The 18,746-nt window shown below is 51.8% G+C and overlaps 6 protein-coding genes across 6 annotated transcripts; 2 read left to right on the top strand and 4 right to left on the bottom strand.

The window, feature by feature from the left end:
• Window positions 1-473: 473 nt before the first annotated feature.
• JN550_012200 (uncharacterized protein) lies at window positions 474-1,902 on the bottom strand (the record flags this gene model as incomplete). The annotated part of the gene is made up of 5 exons (XM_049310650.1): window positions 474-758; window positions 850-1,098; window positions 1,271-1,343; window positions 1,560-1,701; window positions 1,779-1,902. 5 exons carry the CDS (start codon window positions 1,900-1,902, stop codon window positions 474-476), a joined length of 873 nt encoding a protein of 290 aa, XP_049165828.1.
• Window positions 1,903-2,772: 870 nt separating this feature from the next.
• JN550_012199 (uncharacterized protein) lies at window positions 2,773-3,095 on the bottom strand (the record flags this gene model as incomplete). The annotated part of the gene is made up of 2 exons (XM_049310649.1): window positions 2,773-2,968; window positions 3,049-3,095. 2 exons carry the CDS (start codon window positions 3,093-3,095, stop codon window positions 2,773-2,775), a joined length of 243 nt encoding a protein of 80 aa, XP_049165827.1.
• Window positions 3,096-9,139: 6,044 nt separating this feature from the next.
• On the top strand, window positions 9,140-12,664 carry JN550_012198 (uncharacterized protein; the record flags this gene model as incomplete). The annotated part of the gene is made up of 1 exon (XM_049310648.1): window positions 9,140-12,664. One exon carries the CDS (start codon window positions 9,140-9,142, stop codon window positions 12,662-12,664), a length of 3,525 nt encoding a protein of 1,174 aa, XP_049165826.1.
• A 565-nt stretch (window positions 12,665-13,229) lies between these two features.
• Window positions 13,230-14,207, top strand: JN550_012197 (uncharacterized protein; the record flags this gene model as incomplete). Its single annotated transcript, XM_049310647.1, has 1 exon — window positions 13,230-14,207. One exon carries the CDS (start codon window positions 13,230-13,232, stop codon window positions 14,205-14,207), a length of 978 nt encoding a protein of 325 aa, XP_049165825.1.
• Window positions 14,208-14,385: 178 nt separating this feature from the next.
• JN550_012196 (uncharacterized protein) lies at window positions 14,386-16,671 on the bottom strand (the record flags this gene model as incomplete). Its single annotated transcript, XM_049310646.1, has 1 exon — window positions 14,386-16,671. The coding sequence occupies one exon, from the start codon at window positions 16,669-16,671 to the stop codon at window positions 14,386-14,388; it is 2,286 nt and encodes a 761-aa protein (XP_049165824.1).
• A 379-nt stretch (window positions 16,672-17,050) lies between these two features.
• On the bottom strand, window positions 17,051-17,611 carry JN550_012195 (uncharacterized protein; the record flags this gene model as incomplete). Its single annotated transcript, XM_049310645.1, has 1 exon — window positions 17,051-17,611. One exon carries the CDS (start codon window positions 17,609-17,611, stop codon window positions 17,051-17,053), a length of 561 nt encoding a protein of 186 aa, XP_049165823.1.
• Window positions 17,612-18,746: the final 1,135 nt, after the last annotated feature.

Below are 18,746 nucleotides of genomic sequence, written 5' to 3'. Positions count from 1 at the left end.
TGTGGTGAATGTGCAGTGTGTCGTTGCTGGAACAATGCACGGTCGGTTGTGCGGTTGCCCTCTGGAGATACTCAACTTACGTGAAATTAAGGCAGGTGAAGCTGCCGTAGAAACGTAGTAGGCACAATCAAATTCATTCCCAGTTTTCACTTCTGTAGAGGTCGAACATGATTGGCAATTCACACATCTCGTGCGGAACTGTTGCAGATCATGAACCAGAGGGGTGAACAAGGTGAAATCCAATGTCATTCGTTAAAAAATTGTACCTTCAGCTGGTCGAGAAGATCTCTGACCTGGACCCTGCAGTCATCGGTGCAAAATTACTTGTCTTTCCAACTGAATGTCCTCGCAGGCAGCCGTACATCATCTTATCATCGCAATGAAATCAATTTATTGTACATATCATAGGGTTTCGTCTATCTCATAATGGATTCCACGCCACTGTTAAAGGCCTCTTTGATGGAATGCAAATACTAGACCAACACCCTAAGTTCTGCGTACTTGAATACATTCCCAGGGTCATACTTTCTCTTTAGCCCCAACAGAGTCTCGTAATGAGTACCGTATATCCTCTTGAGGTCCATATTTTCATCGCCGGAGAGCGCAATGTAGGAAGCTTGCAAGATATTGCTGGGGTCCTGTTCTCTTAACTCTGTCTCGAGCGCCGAAGCCCAGGCGGCGGCCTCGCCTTCGTGTTTCTGGTTCCCCGTCATGGAGATAATTTCGACCATGTGGTGGTCTTGGCCGCAATCCAAACACTGAATCATCTCTTAGCCTGGGAGGACGCAGCGTGTGGACTGAGATGGCAGGCCCACTATCAAGGATCAGTTTCGAGGATTTCGTCATGACTTTGACGGTCTTCCTCGTCCATTTCTTGATACTGATGGTATTGCCACGCCCATTGGACGGCCAGATCACAAGCTTCTCGTTGTCTTCGGTGAACTCCTGGAGCGATGCTGCGTGTGGTGTATTCATGATACATGTCCCCAAGGCGGCAACACTGTCAAACCATGCCCAGGCTTGATCATGATCGGCATCTGCCCAAGTTGCGAGTGTTGCAAATATTCTTCCAACAGTCGGAAACTCAATCGCCATTGGCTACAACTGAAGAGCCCGTGGCAGCTAGTCAGATGCGATGAGGGCCTCGTACCCCTGTGTGTAAGATAGCCAGGTGTCTTCCATGTTGCTGGAATCAAAAACAAGTGTTGAAAGTAGCAGCTAGATTGCTCAGCGCTTGAACAGGTAGAAATGGAGTCAAGCCTTCATATACCTCCTTTGGTGGATAAAACTTGATGGTGAGCTCAATAATTGCCCCAAAGATACCTCCGCCTCCGCGGATGCCCCTGAATAACTCGACATCAGCCACCATTACTTCACCACTGGGATTCACCAGCTTCGCCCCGACTGTCTGATCGGCACCCAGACCATAGAGTGGTGACAGAGGACCGCACCCTCCCAATGTCGTCCATCCCGTGTACCCGATGGTTGCAACTGTCCCGATGCATTATAGAGATTAGTGAGATTGGAAAATATCCAGTCAGAGGGTGGAGAGTGCTCACCAAGGGGTAAGCAGACCGTGCTCCTCGAGGCATTTCTCCAGCTGACGGAGCAAAACTCCGCCGCCAACCCTAGCAAACTGCTTTCCTTTATCAACGTGTACATAATTAATGTCGCTCATGTCAATCTTCAAGGCGCCATCGACTTGGGTATGTCATAAGCAGTCATGTCGCGCCACCCCTAATGATGAAGTCAACATTATTTTCGACGCAGAAACAAACCAGTGCTTGCACATCCTCTGCCGTCTGCGGTCTGAGCACCGCGAACGGTCTGGCAGGCTGTGCAATAAAACACGTCCTGACGCTCTCGTAGCCTATATCGGAAGGCGTGTACAATTTGACGCATGGTCGTTGCCTCACATATTCCCTGAGTGTATTAGCTGTCCTTGCTGTTCCTGGAGCGATTTCGATTCGATACGAAGCTTTCAATCTATTCTTGGTTGAGCAGAGAAACGTGGATTTGAATGTATAAATCGTTTGGTAATCATGAAAGCTCAAATAAAATGCGCACCAACTTGGTTCTCAGCACGAGTGGTAGGTAGTTGATGACAGGAAGCCCTAACGCAAGTACAAGTCCCCTTCGGACGCGAGGTGGATCAGCCCAGTCCGGCCCCTATCTGCTTCCGATAGAAGATGCATTGTAATGCAGTTATCATCCGTAGATCATGACCTTCATCCCCTGCAACTTCACTTGTTGCAGTCATTTGACCCCGGATTGGCAACGGAGGCCTACGCCATGTGTACGTCTTTCAGGAACAACCAAGGTCACGCCGGGGAAAGCTGAGCCAATTCCCAGCTATCTACGGGATTCCTACGCCAATGAACACACCTACGCTGACTTATTTACTGGCTTAGCTAAAAATAGACATGATACCCAAAATTGCGCTTACGTAGCACGAAGGTCTGATCATAACAACCGGTCACTACTCTATTTTCTGTGGCGCAATTCACTGTAACAGCCCAGTAATGGATAGATTCGCCAATAACAACTTGATGTTCTCCACATCACCCAACTCCTCATGTCCATAGGCAAATTCCGGTGCCAATAGCTGTATCGCATTACCCGTCAACAATTTCTCTATAGGGGGCTCTCCAGTTCGAGACCCACATTAATGCCACTTCCGTCTCGAGGCTTTTGATATTGCTTTGTCCTCCACAGTCCAGACTTGACTAAAATACAAGTGAAAATGGCCATTCGGTCCAGGATTCGGGGTCATCAACCTCCGTTCGATTTCGTGCTCCTCCAAGCTTTGTCCCAGGCATCGAGCTTCTCTTTGGTCTTCTTGACCTTCTGGTCGGGGGAAGTGGCTTTGCCCGAGCCCAGTGCGAGGTGCGCCGTTGGGTTCGACGTGTCGCTGGTCACATATGCATTGACGGAGTGAGAATGTCGCGTGGCCATGTTCATTTTATCGCTTAACGCCAACACGTTAGCACTTGTCAATGATTCGAGGATCCCAAGCTCCAGAAAGATGGACCAGCCAGGTCTGCTTACTTGCTGTATGCTGTTCCTGCTGCAGAAGCGTGTGATTTGGGGGCCATGATTCTTGTAATTAGAGACTTCTATGAAGCAAGTTGCATTCATTTGCTTGTCTTTTCTTATGCATGGAAGATCTTGTTGGCAAGGAATTGAAGGGTTTAGACGACAGATGGCCAGCATGTAATCGTCGCACGAGTGCGAAGGAACTTATAGCCATTAAGAGCCATGCAATATTATGTAGGAATGACGATTAAATATCTTGAGATTTAATGGAGTCCATTGTGCTCATGGGATCAGCCCAGGTGGAGGTCGTGGCTTCCACGACATGATATTTGGGATGGCTCATGTGGTGCTCTCTCAGTGTGACTCATAGTATTGGCTCTTTCCAATGTTGCAAAGAAAGTTGCGATGGGTGCTGGACGCATGATGAAGTTCTGGCACCGAAGTTGCCTCGTGAAGGACGAGAGCAGGGACCTATTAAGGGGCTGAGTTTTGGGCACCACGGTGCTGATCGGCCTACTCGCTGGTGCCCCGACTCTTGGCACCTGCACGAGATCTGGCATGGCTGTTGTGTTCCTGCAGAACCTTTCCCCTTGTATGCAGGAACGCCTGAGAAACTAGGTAGTTGGTGCGCTTATGACTGGAGTCTGATTCTCGTGGAGGTCCTGGGTTGTCTACATGCCTATGTAGTTACGTACTTTGGGGCCAACCCCTGCCGGATCTGGAGCCTGGACACCGTGGTTAGGGAGAAAAAAAAAAGGAGATTTTGACTTGAGAAATCCAAGAAAGACTCTAGATGGCATAGCGATGCATGAAACCCCAGTCCCAATACGTGCGTATAATTGAATTCCAGCTATGCGAGATGCGATTGAGCTGTGGGCCTTGAATCGGGCCAGCAACGAGCTATCAGCTGGATCGTCTGCTCGGATAAGCTACGGGCAAAGATTCATGTGACTCTCAATCTCTAGCTATGAAAGCTATTTGCCGTAGTCACCCCTTAGATATCCACTGCTCCACTCTGTCCGTCGAATATGCTCAGAATCAGACGCCTCACGATCTGATATGTAGCCTTGCATTTCCACCTCCGAGCCGCTTGTCCTGGCAGTCTCGGCGAAGTCGTTATTTCTTTTATATAGTTGTGGTCGTAACCCATAGCGTGTCGTCCTGGCACTCGACTCCTCGTCCGGATTCGCACTGGCTGGTGAGCGAAGGTGAAGAATGATTGGGAGGTACGTTCCGAACACCCAAGGAAGATATTCGAAGACCTGAAATCTCCAGAACCTGCTCTTTGGTACCGCATATATAAAATCGAGATCTTCCAACGAGATTCTTCTGGTTTCTTCCACGAAGAGGAAAACTAACATAAAGGCTATAACGTTAAAGCCTGAGAAGAGGCCTAAACACCCAGGGGAACCTAATGCCGATGTTATACTGGCGATATATTAGATATCAGCTGCTATAAATCGTCTCGTCTGACTCACCTAGGGAATAGCATAGATAGGAAGCCAGCGAATAGGAGGTTGACTGAAATAGCAAAGGCGCAGCCCTGAACCAACGTTAGCTTGAAGTCGACGATTAAGTTGGGAGTGGAACCTACAATTTCTCTGTGAGACAGAGGGAAACTGGATACATGTAAGCCCACTTCCTTTCATACTGTCACCGATGATGGTTACTGGGCTTTTGGTGTATCAACTCACCTTTCTGCAGCTAATGTGAACGGAATCGGGCCTAGTCATTGTTATTCATGCTATCCAGGTTCGTCGGGTAGGGGACATACCAAGTCCTGGCGAATAGAACACGGCGTGCACTACAGTCTACAATCAGTCCTCAGCTTCGGGTATTCTTGCTGGACGGTTGAATCATACAATACAGAAATACAGCAACCAAACCGCAGGCCAACTTAACCCGCTCGGTGGTCAAAGTTGCTGTTCTGAGTGCTAAGAACGATAGAGCTGCTGCGGCCATTGAAAGGGCCATCCCGGGAATTGTAATCAGCAACCACTTCCGTCGACCCATTGTATCGATGTTTCGGATAGCTGGAAGCCCAAAGACGAAGTTGATGAAACCTAAGTTGAGCATTTAGCGCGAACTCTAAGTAGGAGGCTGAAAACTGTAATACTGCATACCAAAGCCAATGCTGAAATACATCGATATCGATTTGTCTTGCCCAAATATGCTGAAAAAGGTTCCTAGGCTCATTAGATTTGAAGATACGGAGGATTGAGAAGTGGGTACCGGAGTAAAAAGCAAGAATATTGACTAAAAATAGTTTTCAGTTAAAACAACTCAACACGTAGGGTAGGAACATCGACTTACTGCCGCACAGCTGTTGGGCCAAATTGACAATGGAACTGCTAATAAGGGGATTCCTCAGACGCCGTTCGAGGAAGAGCTCCCGGAGCTGGCGAGAGAAGCCATTGGTATCCACAAACTTCTTCGAACGCATGAACTCAGAGAACTCCTTCAGAGTCATCTTCCTGTCGCTCCGCTGTTCCATCTCTCGCTGTATTGACTTGTGTAGGAGATAGATGTCTCGCATGGCAATAAGCTGCAACCTTTAGCAATTGGTTTTGCTCGTTCTACTCGTTGCACCTTACCTCGCATCTTCGTAGTGACTTAAGCACGGCGTATGCCTTTTCTGAGTTGAATCTGGGACCAGGGCGCATGTAATATCGTGGGCTTTCTGGGCAGACGGCTAAAGCGCATAGAAGCATGACAGCCGGTACTAAAGGAGCCCCAAGGATCAGAGCAAGCGAAAAGGTATCTTGCCCGGCTTTAGAAAAAATAAAATTAAGAACGAATCCAATAAGCATCCCGAAGGCGACCCTGTCCAAAATAAGTTTCTCCTCGTCGCCACTTTTACTTATGTATTCAAACGTACCATAATTGCCACGCTAAGATAGAAGTACCTCTCCAGTACCCAATTGCGGTTTCAGAAGCCAGCACTGGGGTGTTAACCGCCTTAAGGCCCATGCCTAGGATACAAGTTAGAGGGGCAGCGGATTTGTTAAGTCAGATCACTCACCAATGCCATTGATCACGCGGAAGGCTAGCAGAATACTCCAGCGTGGCGCACTAGTATTAAGAAGAGGCACGATGGCTTGAAGAATCGAAGTCACGAAGACTATCGAAGCCGCGACAACCATCGAACCTTTGCGCCCAAACCTGTCACTGATTGGCAAGGCCATCCAACAGCCTAGGATAGCCGCACCGAAGAAAGGGGCAGCATTTGTAGCACCGAGATACCAATCGGATGGGCTGGGGCCGGTAGGATTCACAATAGCGCTTGTGTCGTTAACCGTGAGCGTATCCAGCCCAAGTGTGCCATTGCGATGTGGCAAGCCAATAAGTTCTCGATATAAGGAAGCACCGTTGATGGAGGTCTGGACATGGCCCTGAAGGAAGGCGGCGAGCGAAACTGTCAATATGACCACCCACATGCCTCTTTCAGGTAGAGCGGAATCTTGTTCTGCGACCAGTGCCCTTTTCTCTTCTCCATCAAGTTTGACGAGCTGAGAAGTGTCGCCTCTCCAGTTACCGCGGCTTATATCCTCGTAAGTTTTGGGATGTTTCCCGACTCTTGCTGCTCGCAGCAATCTTTCATAGCTGACTTCGGGGAGACAGTGCTCATGGAACGCCGCGACGTCCTCGGGCAAGTCTTCATCACGTATGTTGCCTCGATTCACGTCAGTTGCAGAACTCTTCACGTTGATCACCACTGCATCTGGTTATAGGAGTGCGGCATGGCTAGCCAGCTTACATAGTGGGTCTCCAAGGAAGGCCTCGTCAATAATGACTCTGCGACTCATCGTATCTGGCCTGCAGGCATGTGTCTCGAGCGGCTTCTGATGCCACAGAGAAGGATTGTTGGGATGCCCAAGAGGCCCAAGTCACCAATGCTGTGGGTAGCGCAAACCCGTCGTTGGAGGTAGCACCTGATTTCGACAAGTTTTCATCTCCTGCCGCAGGGCTGAGAGCTCGGAAAGTTGGAGTCAAAGATCGCCTGCAGCGGCGCCGTCACGGCTCTCTGATTTGCAGCCCCCCATGAAACATCCCATGAAAAACAACGCTACTTGATAGGCGGGCCACAACGGTGCTCTCAACTTCGAGTGCCCTGCAACTTTCCCTAGGGTGCGCCGTAGTTGTCAAGACACGGCGACCTATCAAATGGTGAGGAAACGGAAGCCTTTTCAAAGCAATTGCGGCCTTTGGGTAGATGTCATAAGCAACTTATGTCATGAGCGTCGTGCTGCAGGGATTGAGGCGTAACCTGTACCGCACAACTTGGTAAGAAGAAACCTCGCCGATTCCAGGCGCAGCACGCAGCGAGTGACAAAGTACTTTCATTACAGCCACAGCTGGGGAAGCGGGGAAGGAGAGCTAGCACGATGGATACGATACGATGGCTGCCAAGAGGCATCACTGTGCCGAGCTGGCGCGATCCTGGGGAAGGTCGGGTTCGACCCTTGCTGCAGTAGTCAGACAGGCAGACGGGTCGCCTACCAGCGCGCCAGGGAAAGGGGGAGACAGCACGAACCTGAACACAGCGACAAAAAGACAGGTAACATCTAGCACCGGTGAGGTCGGGTCTCCCAGTCAGCCTCGGAATCATGATTTGAGGACAGTAGTACATGATGGCGTCGAAAGTGCAAAACTATCCAATGCCTCGCGCTGATCCACGAGACTGGTGCAATTTGGCAGTGCTAGCTCCCAACTCGTGGGCGGCCAGGTCCTCCTCCTACAGCACAGCCAGTCTGCAACGTATCTGGGCATGTACGATAGTACACCGGCAAGAGCTTCTAGGCAACTTAAGTACGTATGGTGATGTGCAGATGCTTGGAATTCCGAGAAAGGAAGCTCTCCCCTAGCTAGGTTGTGCTCGCCTGGAATTGCCTGACGCCCTCGGAGTCTCAGCCTTACTATCGAGTGCCAAAGCACGAAGTATATCCCACACGTTCAACGGCGCAACGCGAATACAAGCTCTCGGTGAGGTTGAAATATGCCACGTCTGGGTTCGGTCAACATCCGGTACCCTGGTTGCAGCGATTACTTACATCCATACATACCACAGTACATAAGTGGTACCTAGTTTCCTGCGGGGAATAGCAGCTGTTGCGCCGACATGTTGCCCCATTGCCCAGGTGGTGTGCTGCACGGGACTTCACTTCCTTACATATTATGGTAGTACGTACACACGCAGATTCCGGGGGTTTGTGGGGGGTTAGAAATGGGGCATTCGGTAAATCCAATGGTTCACCGGTTAGCTTGCCTACTAGCGAACCTCCGTCTATAGTACCCGAACCCCCCCAAGGCACGCACGCTGACTGGAACCTTGGAACCGGCTGAGTTATGTCAGGGTTTGACACCCTCTTCTCGCCAGGGCGAATCTGCCTCGATGGCTTCCTGAGTATATTCAATAGCAATGTTCAATCGCCAATGATTCGCCAGTCATGCCAACTGAGGGACGCCACTGTAGTCAGTGGTGGTAGCATAGCCGCCCATCTTGCACTACAATGGGAACATCCAAGCGTACACAAGCCCTGATCTCAGAATTGCGACGCACTGCAGCCCGGCTTTGGCACCACAAGCGCCGCGAAGCAACCTCCTCCCGAGGCCACTGCCAACCTGTAACCCTACCCACATGGCCTGCCCAGACCGTTCTGCGAAGTACTCCCGACTGATTGGGTGCGTAGGGCTGGGGAGCCTGCCAAAGCCCAGGAAGGACTGGTGTCCCCAGGCAAGGACTGGTGTCCCCAGGCCCCCCCGCTTGGATCTACATAACGATTCCGAGGGACCTGTGAGCCTGTCATTCTTCTTAGACCCTCCGCAATACGCATGTCACCTGTACTTGGCCCCATTTTTTGAGTACTGGCAAGCCGTTATACACATTCTGAATTCCGTTCTCGACTCGTAAATTGTCGTCAGTATTCAATCTTCCAGGTCTTTGATGGCCTACAGTCCGTCTTCTCTTAGCTTCCGCCAACAGTGACAAGCCGTCGCGCGGTCCTTCTAACTCAGATCGCTGGATACCCACGGGACATGGCCCGTGTCCATCTTGACCCTCGCGACACGCCCTGAGCCCTTCGCTGAGCCCTGATCATTCAGCATGAGTTCGGCCAAATCAGCACCCAGCGCCGACATGGAAACCCCGGGGGAGGCCAGACCGACGCCATGTTCAGACGATACGCGATTGCCGAATGCGAGGGTTGGGGACGGCGCAAGCATCCCGAGCGCGGATTCCGAACGCATGGAATTCGACGTGAAGGCTTACCAGCGAAGTCTTCAGCATGCGATTCGAGAGAAGCGCTTCAAGGATGCATCTGTTGATCACCGGAAGATAATTCAGCTTCGGATCGATTTGTCACCACATCTTCCTTTCCCTGTGGCTGATATGCTCGACGCATATACTCTACAAGCTGTTCTTCTGCTCATTTGCCATGATGTGGATGAACATGACCGATCGATATTCCGACAGGCGATGAACCATCTTTCTTCCCAGAGATTGGCAAGCGAGTCATGGGGTCTACTGTGTGCTCGAGTTGGAGCAATATTCATGAGATCATCCGACAAGGACGATCTCGAGCAAGCCAAAAAGTACCTGAACTGGTCGCTAGAAGGCTTAGTGAGAGCGAAGCCGCTTCCTCTCGACCACTTGTTATCTATTTCTCAGCGGCTTGCCGACCTCCACGATTTCTCCAAAGATACAGCTCGCGCAGAAGGTCTAGTGCAATGGCTCAAGACAACTACAGGAAGCACTGCTTTCCAAGACGTCCAAGTTGGTCGGATGTCTAAGGCGTTGGAGTGGTGCAAGAAAGAGGGCCTTACTGGGGAGCGTTTTGATACCAAGGATCAAACAAAAGGCGCCTCGGCCTTGGAACATGCTATTGGGCAAAACGAGTATGAACAACTCGAGTCCATGTTGATCTTTACAGAACAGACTAGCCCTCCCAGCAACCTGGTGTCCGAGCTCCTCCTCACGGCCGCGGACACGCGCAACGCAAGGATAGCCACACTGTTATTCGAGCATAACGCAACGGTTGACACAGTTGATACGGAAGGCAGAACGGTTCTGCATCGGTGTCAGCATTGCCCAAGCCTCGGAAACAAAGGAGGCCACGATATCGCTGCCATGTTCTTGTTCCAGCCTCAGAGTTTTGACCTGATCAACAAGCAAGACCGCGCCGGAAAGACTGCACTCTACATGGCTTGCGAAGAGGGTTACGCCGAAATGGTTACCCTCCTTCTCAATCATGGGGCTAGGTCAAACACAGCCGAGATCAACGGCAAGACCGCTCTTTATTTAGCATGCGAGAGAGGCGATCGGCGCATCGTAGAGCGTCTTCTGAGAGCTGACGATCTGGAAATCAACGCCAGAGGCCCTGGTGGTTTGACACCCCTCATGGTTGCAGTAAAATTTGCTGCCGCCCATGCTCATGCTGCTAAAGGAATTGGCATGGTCGAGGAACTCCTACGCAAGGGTGCAGATCCGACAATGGAGGACAACAATAAAAAGAGTGCTCTACATTACGTCGGAGGCGTTTGGAGAGACGATTTAAAGCATGCCCTAAAGATTGGAAACCTCAATACTACTGGAGCTAGCTCTGGGACAACGGCTGTACCGATAGTGAAGTCTTCAGACGCTGCCTCAAGTCAAACCAGAGTTTTGGAAACAGGAGGGCGCTCGCCCAGTCTCAGAACGTTGAGCTTTAGCCGCCAGTTCTGGCCGACCCGCGTAGTGGGCAGCACGTCAAGCCTAGCTACCTCAGCAAGGTTCTCGAAGTCTATATTCTCAAAAGCATCCGGTTCCTCAAGCTCTCGACGCACCAGCATCACAACCCCAAGTCAGGCTCCAGACATGACCGACCAGCTCGTTGCCCCAGACGATGTCGCAGACGCCAGCTCTTCCCGAATTGCGATATCTTCCGCAAAGGGCCCGGGACACCGGCCGACTATGAAGGCAAGGCACCCTTCTGATGATTCCATAGATGTTGCGCCAGAAGACAGGATTGCTAGCCGAAGACCTAACTCTATTTCGTCGGGTGTTGGACGACCTGTCGGCCCCGCTGATCAAGCAGAATCTATCAGACAGATAGAGCCAGGACAGATGCTGTCCAATCTTGATATCCGCGACACACAGCGCAGTGCGGGTGACCAACAGGAGGACGCCGAATCTGATCATCAGAGCACAGAGTACGATTTCGATACACCTCTCGATACGTCGGAGGATAGTTATAGCGGCGATGATGGTCCATCCTACTCCAACTTGAGCCCGACCTCGAATCCCCATCGAGGGCACCCAGGAGGACAGCAGAGTCACCCAGGTGCGCCTTATAGCGGCGGATCGTGGATGCTATCTCAGTCTCAAACTCAAAACGGGCCGCAACATACGCCGTCGGACCAATCAGGGAATGGCCAAAGTCCCGATGAGAGTCAAGGGTCGGGAGATTTTTCCGTTGCCGATCAAGGGCAGGAAGGATCGGAGGAGAAACGTCGACCTATGTTCGCATGCCCCTTTGCCAAGAAGGACCCAGTTGGATATGATCATTGCCACAAGCACAAGTACAAGCTTACAGAGATCAAACATGTGAAGCAACACCTGGCACGGCGTCATCTGATTTGGGACTGCCCACGGTGTCGGCAAGGATTCCGGACAAAAGGCCTCTACGATCAGCATCTCCGAGAAAGCGTCTGCGAAGTGATCTCGCGCGACCCACCAGAGGGTATGACTTTGGAACAGCAGCCACAACTGAGCAGACGGTCGAACTCTCGATTATCCCCCGAAGACCAATGGTTCGCCATATGGGATATTCTCTTTCCGGGGCGGCCAAGACCCATGTCCCCTTATCAGGATGATTTCATTAATATCACGGACCACAATAACTACCTGCAGGAGTTTTTAGGTAGCCGTATGCCCGAAATCGTCCAGGGAGAGTTTCAGGAGCTCGGCAACCCGACGCACATTGGGTACGATCAAGTTCTCCACGTCGTGGGCAGAATCATGCGCCGGTTTGCAGACGGGCTATCGCAGGGCGATAACGCTACGAGGCACAATTCTGGACCACCGTCAAGCCATGCCGGAGACGGGAACGGGAACCTTCGAGATATTCCCGAGCTGGCGGAGATCGGCCCATCAAGCCAGGGGACCATGCAGAGGAGTGACATTCCACCACCGGATTCTGGAACAGATGCCACCATGATGCAGGTTGACGATGCTTATATGCACCCACATACCTTTCCATTACATTCGATCGAAGAAGGGTCATCACCGTACTCCCAAGGTCGACCGCAGGCACCTTTCGACACCAGTCCCAGCTACGGGGAAACGGGAGAGCAGATTCGGCTGGACTCTTCTGTAACACCGGCTGGATTTGGTATGAACTTTGACCTCCCAGTATACAATCATACCCCCAGCCTCAGCCAGGAGGTATTCCCAAGCAACATGTCTGGCTTCAGCGGCGATTGGGCTATGGAAGCCATTGCCAACCAACCTCATCCCACTAATCACTTATTCCAACCGGACCCTCGTTTCGTCGAAGACTTTTTTGCGCAAATATCAAATCTCAATCAGGACATGAGCGGAGGACGATCTCAGGTGGATTTGAACCGGTTCTATCCGTACAGCTCCGAATAAGCAACCGCTAGCCCCCTCCCACCTTACTGTGGAGACTATGTTGATAGTTGAGAGTTTCGAGTGCGATCCCGGAAATGGGTTCTTGTACTTTGGATTTTGTGGTTCTGTGGTTTTTTGATATTTTCTTTTGCGGTGATACTCCAGGGTCTTCTTATCCTATGTTTTGGTACCTACACAGGTAGTTGTGAGTGCCGTTGGGCACTTCCGGGTGTTTTTGGCGTAAGACTTGGGCCAAAATGATACCCTTTTGATGTAGCAACGCAGATCCCGTAGTTACGAATGTATTGTGATTTCATATTGATTGAAAACAGATTGATCCTGCGCGAGCAGCGCCTGACGGACAGACTGCCTGCATAATATTGTCCTTGAGCTGGTGTTGTTTTGGAGGTGGAGGCACTTATACACAAAGTCGGCTGGCAAGTCGAGGCCCCTCCACAGTAGCTTTTATCGATAGCGATAAGCTCAAGTATGCAGCTTATCAGCCGCTTTCCTTGAACTTTTTGTAGGGTGAATTCAACTCCCAACCGCCCAGACAGAAATATCCAAGCAGCAACAGTGAACCAAAATGGAGCGCGCACAGTCGGCGAAGCGCAAATTCCCATTCTCCGGCCTTCAGAGAAGAGTCCGTGCGAGAAAGGAAATCGAGCCGGAACCAGACTCCGAAGACCAATACAGCAACTCCGACGAAGAGGGAAGTGAAGACGACGACGCTTCGCAAGCCAGCGACGAAGACAAGGATGACGTAGCCGCGGGCCCAGGCTCGTCCGACGAGAGCGAAGAAGACGAAGACGGCTCTGAGGCAGAGCCAGAGGGTTCCGCACTGGCGGCATCGCAGATCTCCTTTGGCGCCCTCGCCAAAGCGCAGGCCTCCCTCCCGAGCGCCCGCAAGAAACGCTCCGGTGCCGCCGACGACGACGAGGAAGGCGGTGATGACGGCTCAGACGACTCGGCGCCCGAAGAGTTTGACCGCCACGGAAAATACAAGAAGCCTCCGCCCCGATCGAGCAAGCATGCGCCCTCCGAGATGACCTCCAAACGCCCCGTGACGCGCCGGCGCCAGGTCGTCGAGGTGCCCAAGGCACAGTCGCGCGATCCGCGCTTCGGGCCTCTGGGCGGCGGCGGCGGCGGGCCGGCCGCCGGTCCGCAGGCGGAGGAGGCGCTGCGGCGGAATTACGCGTTCCTGAACGAGTACCGGGACGCGGAGATGAAGGAGCTGCGGACGACGATCAAGAAGACGCGGGACCCGTTCGAGAAAGAGCGGCTGCAGCGGGCGCTGTTGAGCATGCAGAGCAAGAAGCAGGCGCAGGAGCGCAAGGACGCCGAGCAGGCTGTCGTGGCCGAGCACCGCCGCCAGGAGAAAGAGCTGGTCAAGCAGGGCAAGACGCCCTTCTACCTCAAGAAGAGCGAGCAGAAGAAGCGCGTGCTCATGGACCGCTTCGCCGGTATGAAGAAAGGCCAGGTCGACAAGGCCATCCAGCGCAAGCGCAAGAAGCAGACGTCCAAGGAGAAGAAGGAACTGCCCATGGAGAGACGAGCACGGTGATGATGCTGATGTTAAAGATTTGTGTATCTCTGAGGAGGGTCTGTCTAGTCTATGGAGCAGTCTATTAAACATTTTTATGATACCACGACACTTTACATGCCCTCCTGTTTTTTATTGACACATGATCCTCCAGTACTCGTACAAACACTGTCGTACCCTTTCCCGTATATCCTACATGTTACCTCTTAACGTCTAGGTTTGTCTTCTGCAGAGCCGCCTCAAATAACTCCTTACATCGGACCTTGCTCCCCAGCTTCGCACACAGCAGGAATGCGCCACTGAGCTTCCGGTGCAGACTGTACGTCTCCTCGGGCGGTGGCGCCAGGCGCTCTCTGATCATGACGGGGATGAGCGCCTTGACACGCTCCGTAATGGTCTGGTCATGGAAGTCGTAGACGTCCGGCGCACTGCCCAGGAATGGTTCCGCCAACGTCAATACGCTCGCGATATGGGCATCGAGCATAACCTTGCTCTCATGGCCTGTGAGGTAGCCCAGCTTCTCGCTCAAGTCCTTGACGGCTGCACGGTCCGACCGCGCTGCCGCGGCGAGCAGGTTGACGTAGAGCGTGACAAATTCCTCCGGGAACTCACGCGACGCGCCAAAGTCGAGCAGCTCGAGTTTGTTGGTCGCGGCGTTGTACAAGAAATTGGTCCAGTTGGGGTCCGTCTGCATGAAACGGAACTCGGTGATTTCGCGCAGGCACAGCCGCAAGATTTGCGTCCCAATCCAGTCGCGCTGCTCCTGTGTGAAGGATGTGACCCGAGTCACACCTACACCATCCATGAACTCCATCGTCAGGACATGCTTACCAGAGGCTTCGGCGTATATCTTGGGCACAGCAAAGACGTCCGGTTCTTCAGCCAAAAGCTCACGGTAACGCTGTCCGCATTGGGCCTCGCGCTCGTAATCGCACTCCCAGCCAAGCTCGGTGCGGGCGTTGTCAATTGTCTTGTTGAGGTATAGTCCTTTGGGGAGCATCTTGGTTGCCATTAACAGTACAGACAAGTTGTCCAGGTCGGAATTGATCGAATCTGCGACGCCGGGAAACTGAATCTTGACGGCGACCTTCTCACCAGTCGCCTTCAGGGTAGCACGGTGGACCTGACCGATCGAGGCTGCCGCTATGGGCTTCTCTTCAAACTCCGAGTATAGTTCGCGCCACTCAGGGCCAAGACTGGCAGTCAAAACACGATCACGCTGCCACGCAGGCATGTAGTCCGCGCGGTCTTGCACGCGCTGCAGGACTTCTTGGAGTGGCGCGGGCAGCATCTTGGAATCTTGGAAGGACATCATCTGACCTAGCTTCAAAGCTGCACCTCTCATACGAGATAGCTTTGCAACTAGTCTCTCCATGTTTGCCGGACTCAGCATCACCGAGCCTTCACCGCCACCCCCGAAACCTCGGCTGAAGCCTTCGGTGATAGCTCCGCCAAGCATGCCAGCTGCCAATCCACCGTAGTTCCAGAGCCTGCCAAACCGAGTTGAAGGTACTTTCGATTCCCGCAGAACATACGATGGAGCAGAGGGTTCTTCGGCTGGTTGGATATTTGATAACTCAGGCTCGGGTGCAAATACAGATTCGGCTTGTGCAAGCACGTTATTGGCCATTTCGGTGTGCTCCTTTTCTGCAACTTGGGGCCCCGCTGGTGTGGCGGTGTCTGCGTCCTCAATGGATGTCGATGGGGCAGACTGGGTGCGGCTGGGAGTTGCAGGCTCTTGTTTGACGGTATCTGCTTTGGCCTGTGACATTTCAGGCTGCACAGGCGAAGTTTTCGTCTCAGCCGTGTCATGACCAAAGTCTTTGAACCAAGAGGGTTTGGGGGGTGGTGTAGTAGGTCTAATCTTCCCAACATAGTTATTATGCCCTTGTAAGAGCTGAGAGCCGCGGGTAGTATGGAAGATGCCTGTCTCAATTCCGGGTGGTACCTCGTCTGGAGCATCTGAGACGTCCGGAGAAGTCGTGGTCGTGCTCTGAGACGAGGTGCCTGTATCTCGGGGGGCAACATCGCCATTCGCCTGGGCCACTGGGATAGGAGGTTGTCCTTGCTTTATCTTGGAAAAAGCTCCTTCAAGGCCAGGGTTGGACGGCTGACGCGCAACCTCAGGCTCTCGAACACTTTGACTCAAACCCTGATATCTCTCGTACTCCTTGGGCAGGCTTGGTTCGATGCCGAACATTAACACTGCGTCCACGCCGGAGGAATTGGCCTCAGTGCCTTCAGGCCGGGATCGGGATGCCTGAGACGCGGATGCATCGGACTGGCTAGTCGCGGAAGCTTCATTATGCCTGGCTTGAACGGGATCCTGCTGCGGTGGGATGCGTCCCTTGTAGGCGCGAATTATACTCGACGTCCTGCCATATCGATCCAGCTGTCCGGCCCGCAGCTCAAGATGTCTCGAGGCAACGGATCTGGAGGCTTTCGCAACAGCGGCCAAGTCGATGAGAAGGTCCGCGTACCTCATCGCCAAGAGTTGTGGTATATAAGCCCGAAGACCTCTGTCACCTCATCCCCGATGAGTCTCTAAACGAAGACACGGCACAATGATTAGCGCAGTGGAACTCGCGTGGGTTGAAGGATCTTGATATCATCACTTTTTGGGTCGGTCGAAAATGGGAGATCCACTGCAGCCGGCAGCGACTGGCCGTTCAGCCGCTAACGTTAGCCGGCAAAAAGTGGACCCGCCAGCTTAATCCCAACATCCAATCGTTTTGCCGGAGACTTTCACTGTTGATCAGAAACAACAGAACAATAGCGTTGATGAAAGCATTGCCAAGTCAAAATGAACCGGTTCCAAGTGGCACCATGTTTGCCCTGCAATTTTGTGTTGATAGTCCCTGGGGCTAGAGCTCTTGCCTTTCTGCTCTACCTGCACCATCGTGTAATTCCTGCGATTCTGGAATCCAGAGTGTGAATTTGCCCGTGATGTGTTGGTAGAACTCCCAAAAGACGGGCCCGTGGCCTCTTGTACGTTGGGATTCAGTGTCATCATCATCAGCACCTACAGCCAAGGCGACATCCACATCGTAGCCTCTAGTCCCGCTAGAGAAGATATGCAGATACGCGTGGATCATCTCGTGTGCCAAAGTTGTTACCATATCATTCATATTGAGCTCCACAATCCGCCCGTCGTCGATCACTTCCGTGTGTAAGGTTATCTGATCTTGGGCAGGCTCCCAAGCTCCCCATCTGACGCCATCCGCTTCCTCTATAACCTGTAGTTGGACTAATTGGCCCTTCCTGAATGGATTTCTGCATCTCCTTCCTTGTTTGGTGAGTAACCCGAAGAAGAAAAGCTCATCCAGAAGGCCCATGTACAACGCCATGAGATCCTGAAGCTCGAGCATGGGTACTCTGCGCTGACTGTCGTTCTTATATTGCCTGATAAATGAAACAATCTTCATGTTGGTTCCTTTTTTTGCCGATATTGAGGCATTTTTGCACAAGTCAAGGAGGTCCCTTGCTGCATAGGTCCATCCGAAGATGTTCATCTTCCAAAAATCTATATTTAGGAGATTTGGCCACCTGTAGAACTCATATCTCGTCGTGAGGTCATTCAAAAGCTTTTTTTCTCTGATACTGAATTCGTTTCCCAGTTTGGCACCACTATCCCCTTGTGCTTCTAGATCAATGCTTGGCTTTCGCTGCGGCGAGAAAAAGAAGTGGATGACCAACAGACAGCCGCGAACCTGGTGACAGCCTGGGCTGAAAGCAGTCGTACGTAAACATGAAGGGGTATCCATATCGATGCAAGTGCTGATTTGATCGTCAAACAGCATCACTCAACCCGACAGGATGTTACGGCACATGGGTTTCCTTGCTATACATATGTCTCACTGCGCTGCATTCCACAAAGTCATTATAACATTAGCCCTACTCCTGCCAGCTTCAGGTGGGTGATAGAAGAAAGAATGCCGGACAAGGAGACAGTAGTTCGCTTGTTTGCGGACAAAGGCGTAACGGAAAACCCGTGAAACACAAGGAATAAGTGCCAGAAATGTCGCATTGCTTCTCGTATCGTTCAACGCAGCTCAATCCATCGATCTCAATTCTGAGCGAAGGAGGAATCTCGCGTAACTGGATACGTAATCATGCGCAAAATTGCAAAACCTCGGATCCGGTACGACAACGAAACAAGAAGGGCTAAAGGTTCCATTATACTGGATAGTCGTTTCTAATATTGCAGTTTTGGTGTATTCATCACGTGGGAGATACAAAGGAACCATTAGTATGCTTGAGCAACACTCAGATTTCAATCCCCTGCGTCGTCTTTAATTCACCAAGAATGATACGATGACTGGCGCTCAAGAATAAGACTGAGAAGATGAAAGCGGTTGATATATTGCAGCCTATAACAGTGAATTAAGATAATAACGAGCGCTCACGTGGCAAATGTACCTTGTCGGATTTACCAGGGTCTTTTGTTAATGTAACCTGGACTCCGCAACCAACTTCGACATATCACCTGAAAAGTCTTGGCAGGGATTGGAGGAAAAATACTCTCCATCAGCACTATCGCCCTTCTGAGAGTACTTAGAT

This window comes from Neoarthrinium moseri (assembly GCF_022829205.1).
Source record: "Neoarthrinium moseri strain CBS 164.80 chromosome Unknown scaffold81_Wmoseri_CBS_16480, whole genome shotgun sequence".
Lineage (NCBI taxonomy): Eukaryota > Fungi > Ascomycota > Sordariomycetes > Amphisphaeriales > Apiosporaceae > Neoarthrinium > Neoarthrinium moseri.
Note: the sequence above shows the minus strand (reverse complement) of the source record. Positions and strands in the feature narration are given on the sequence as shown.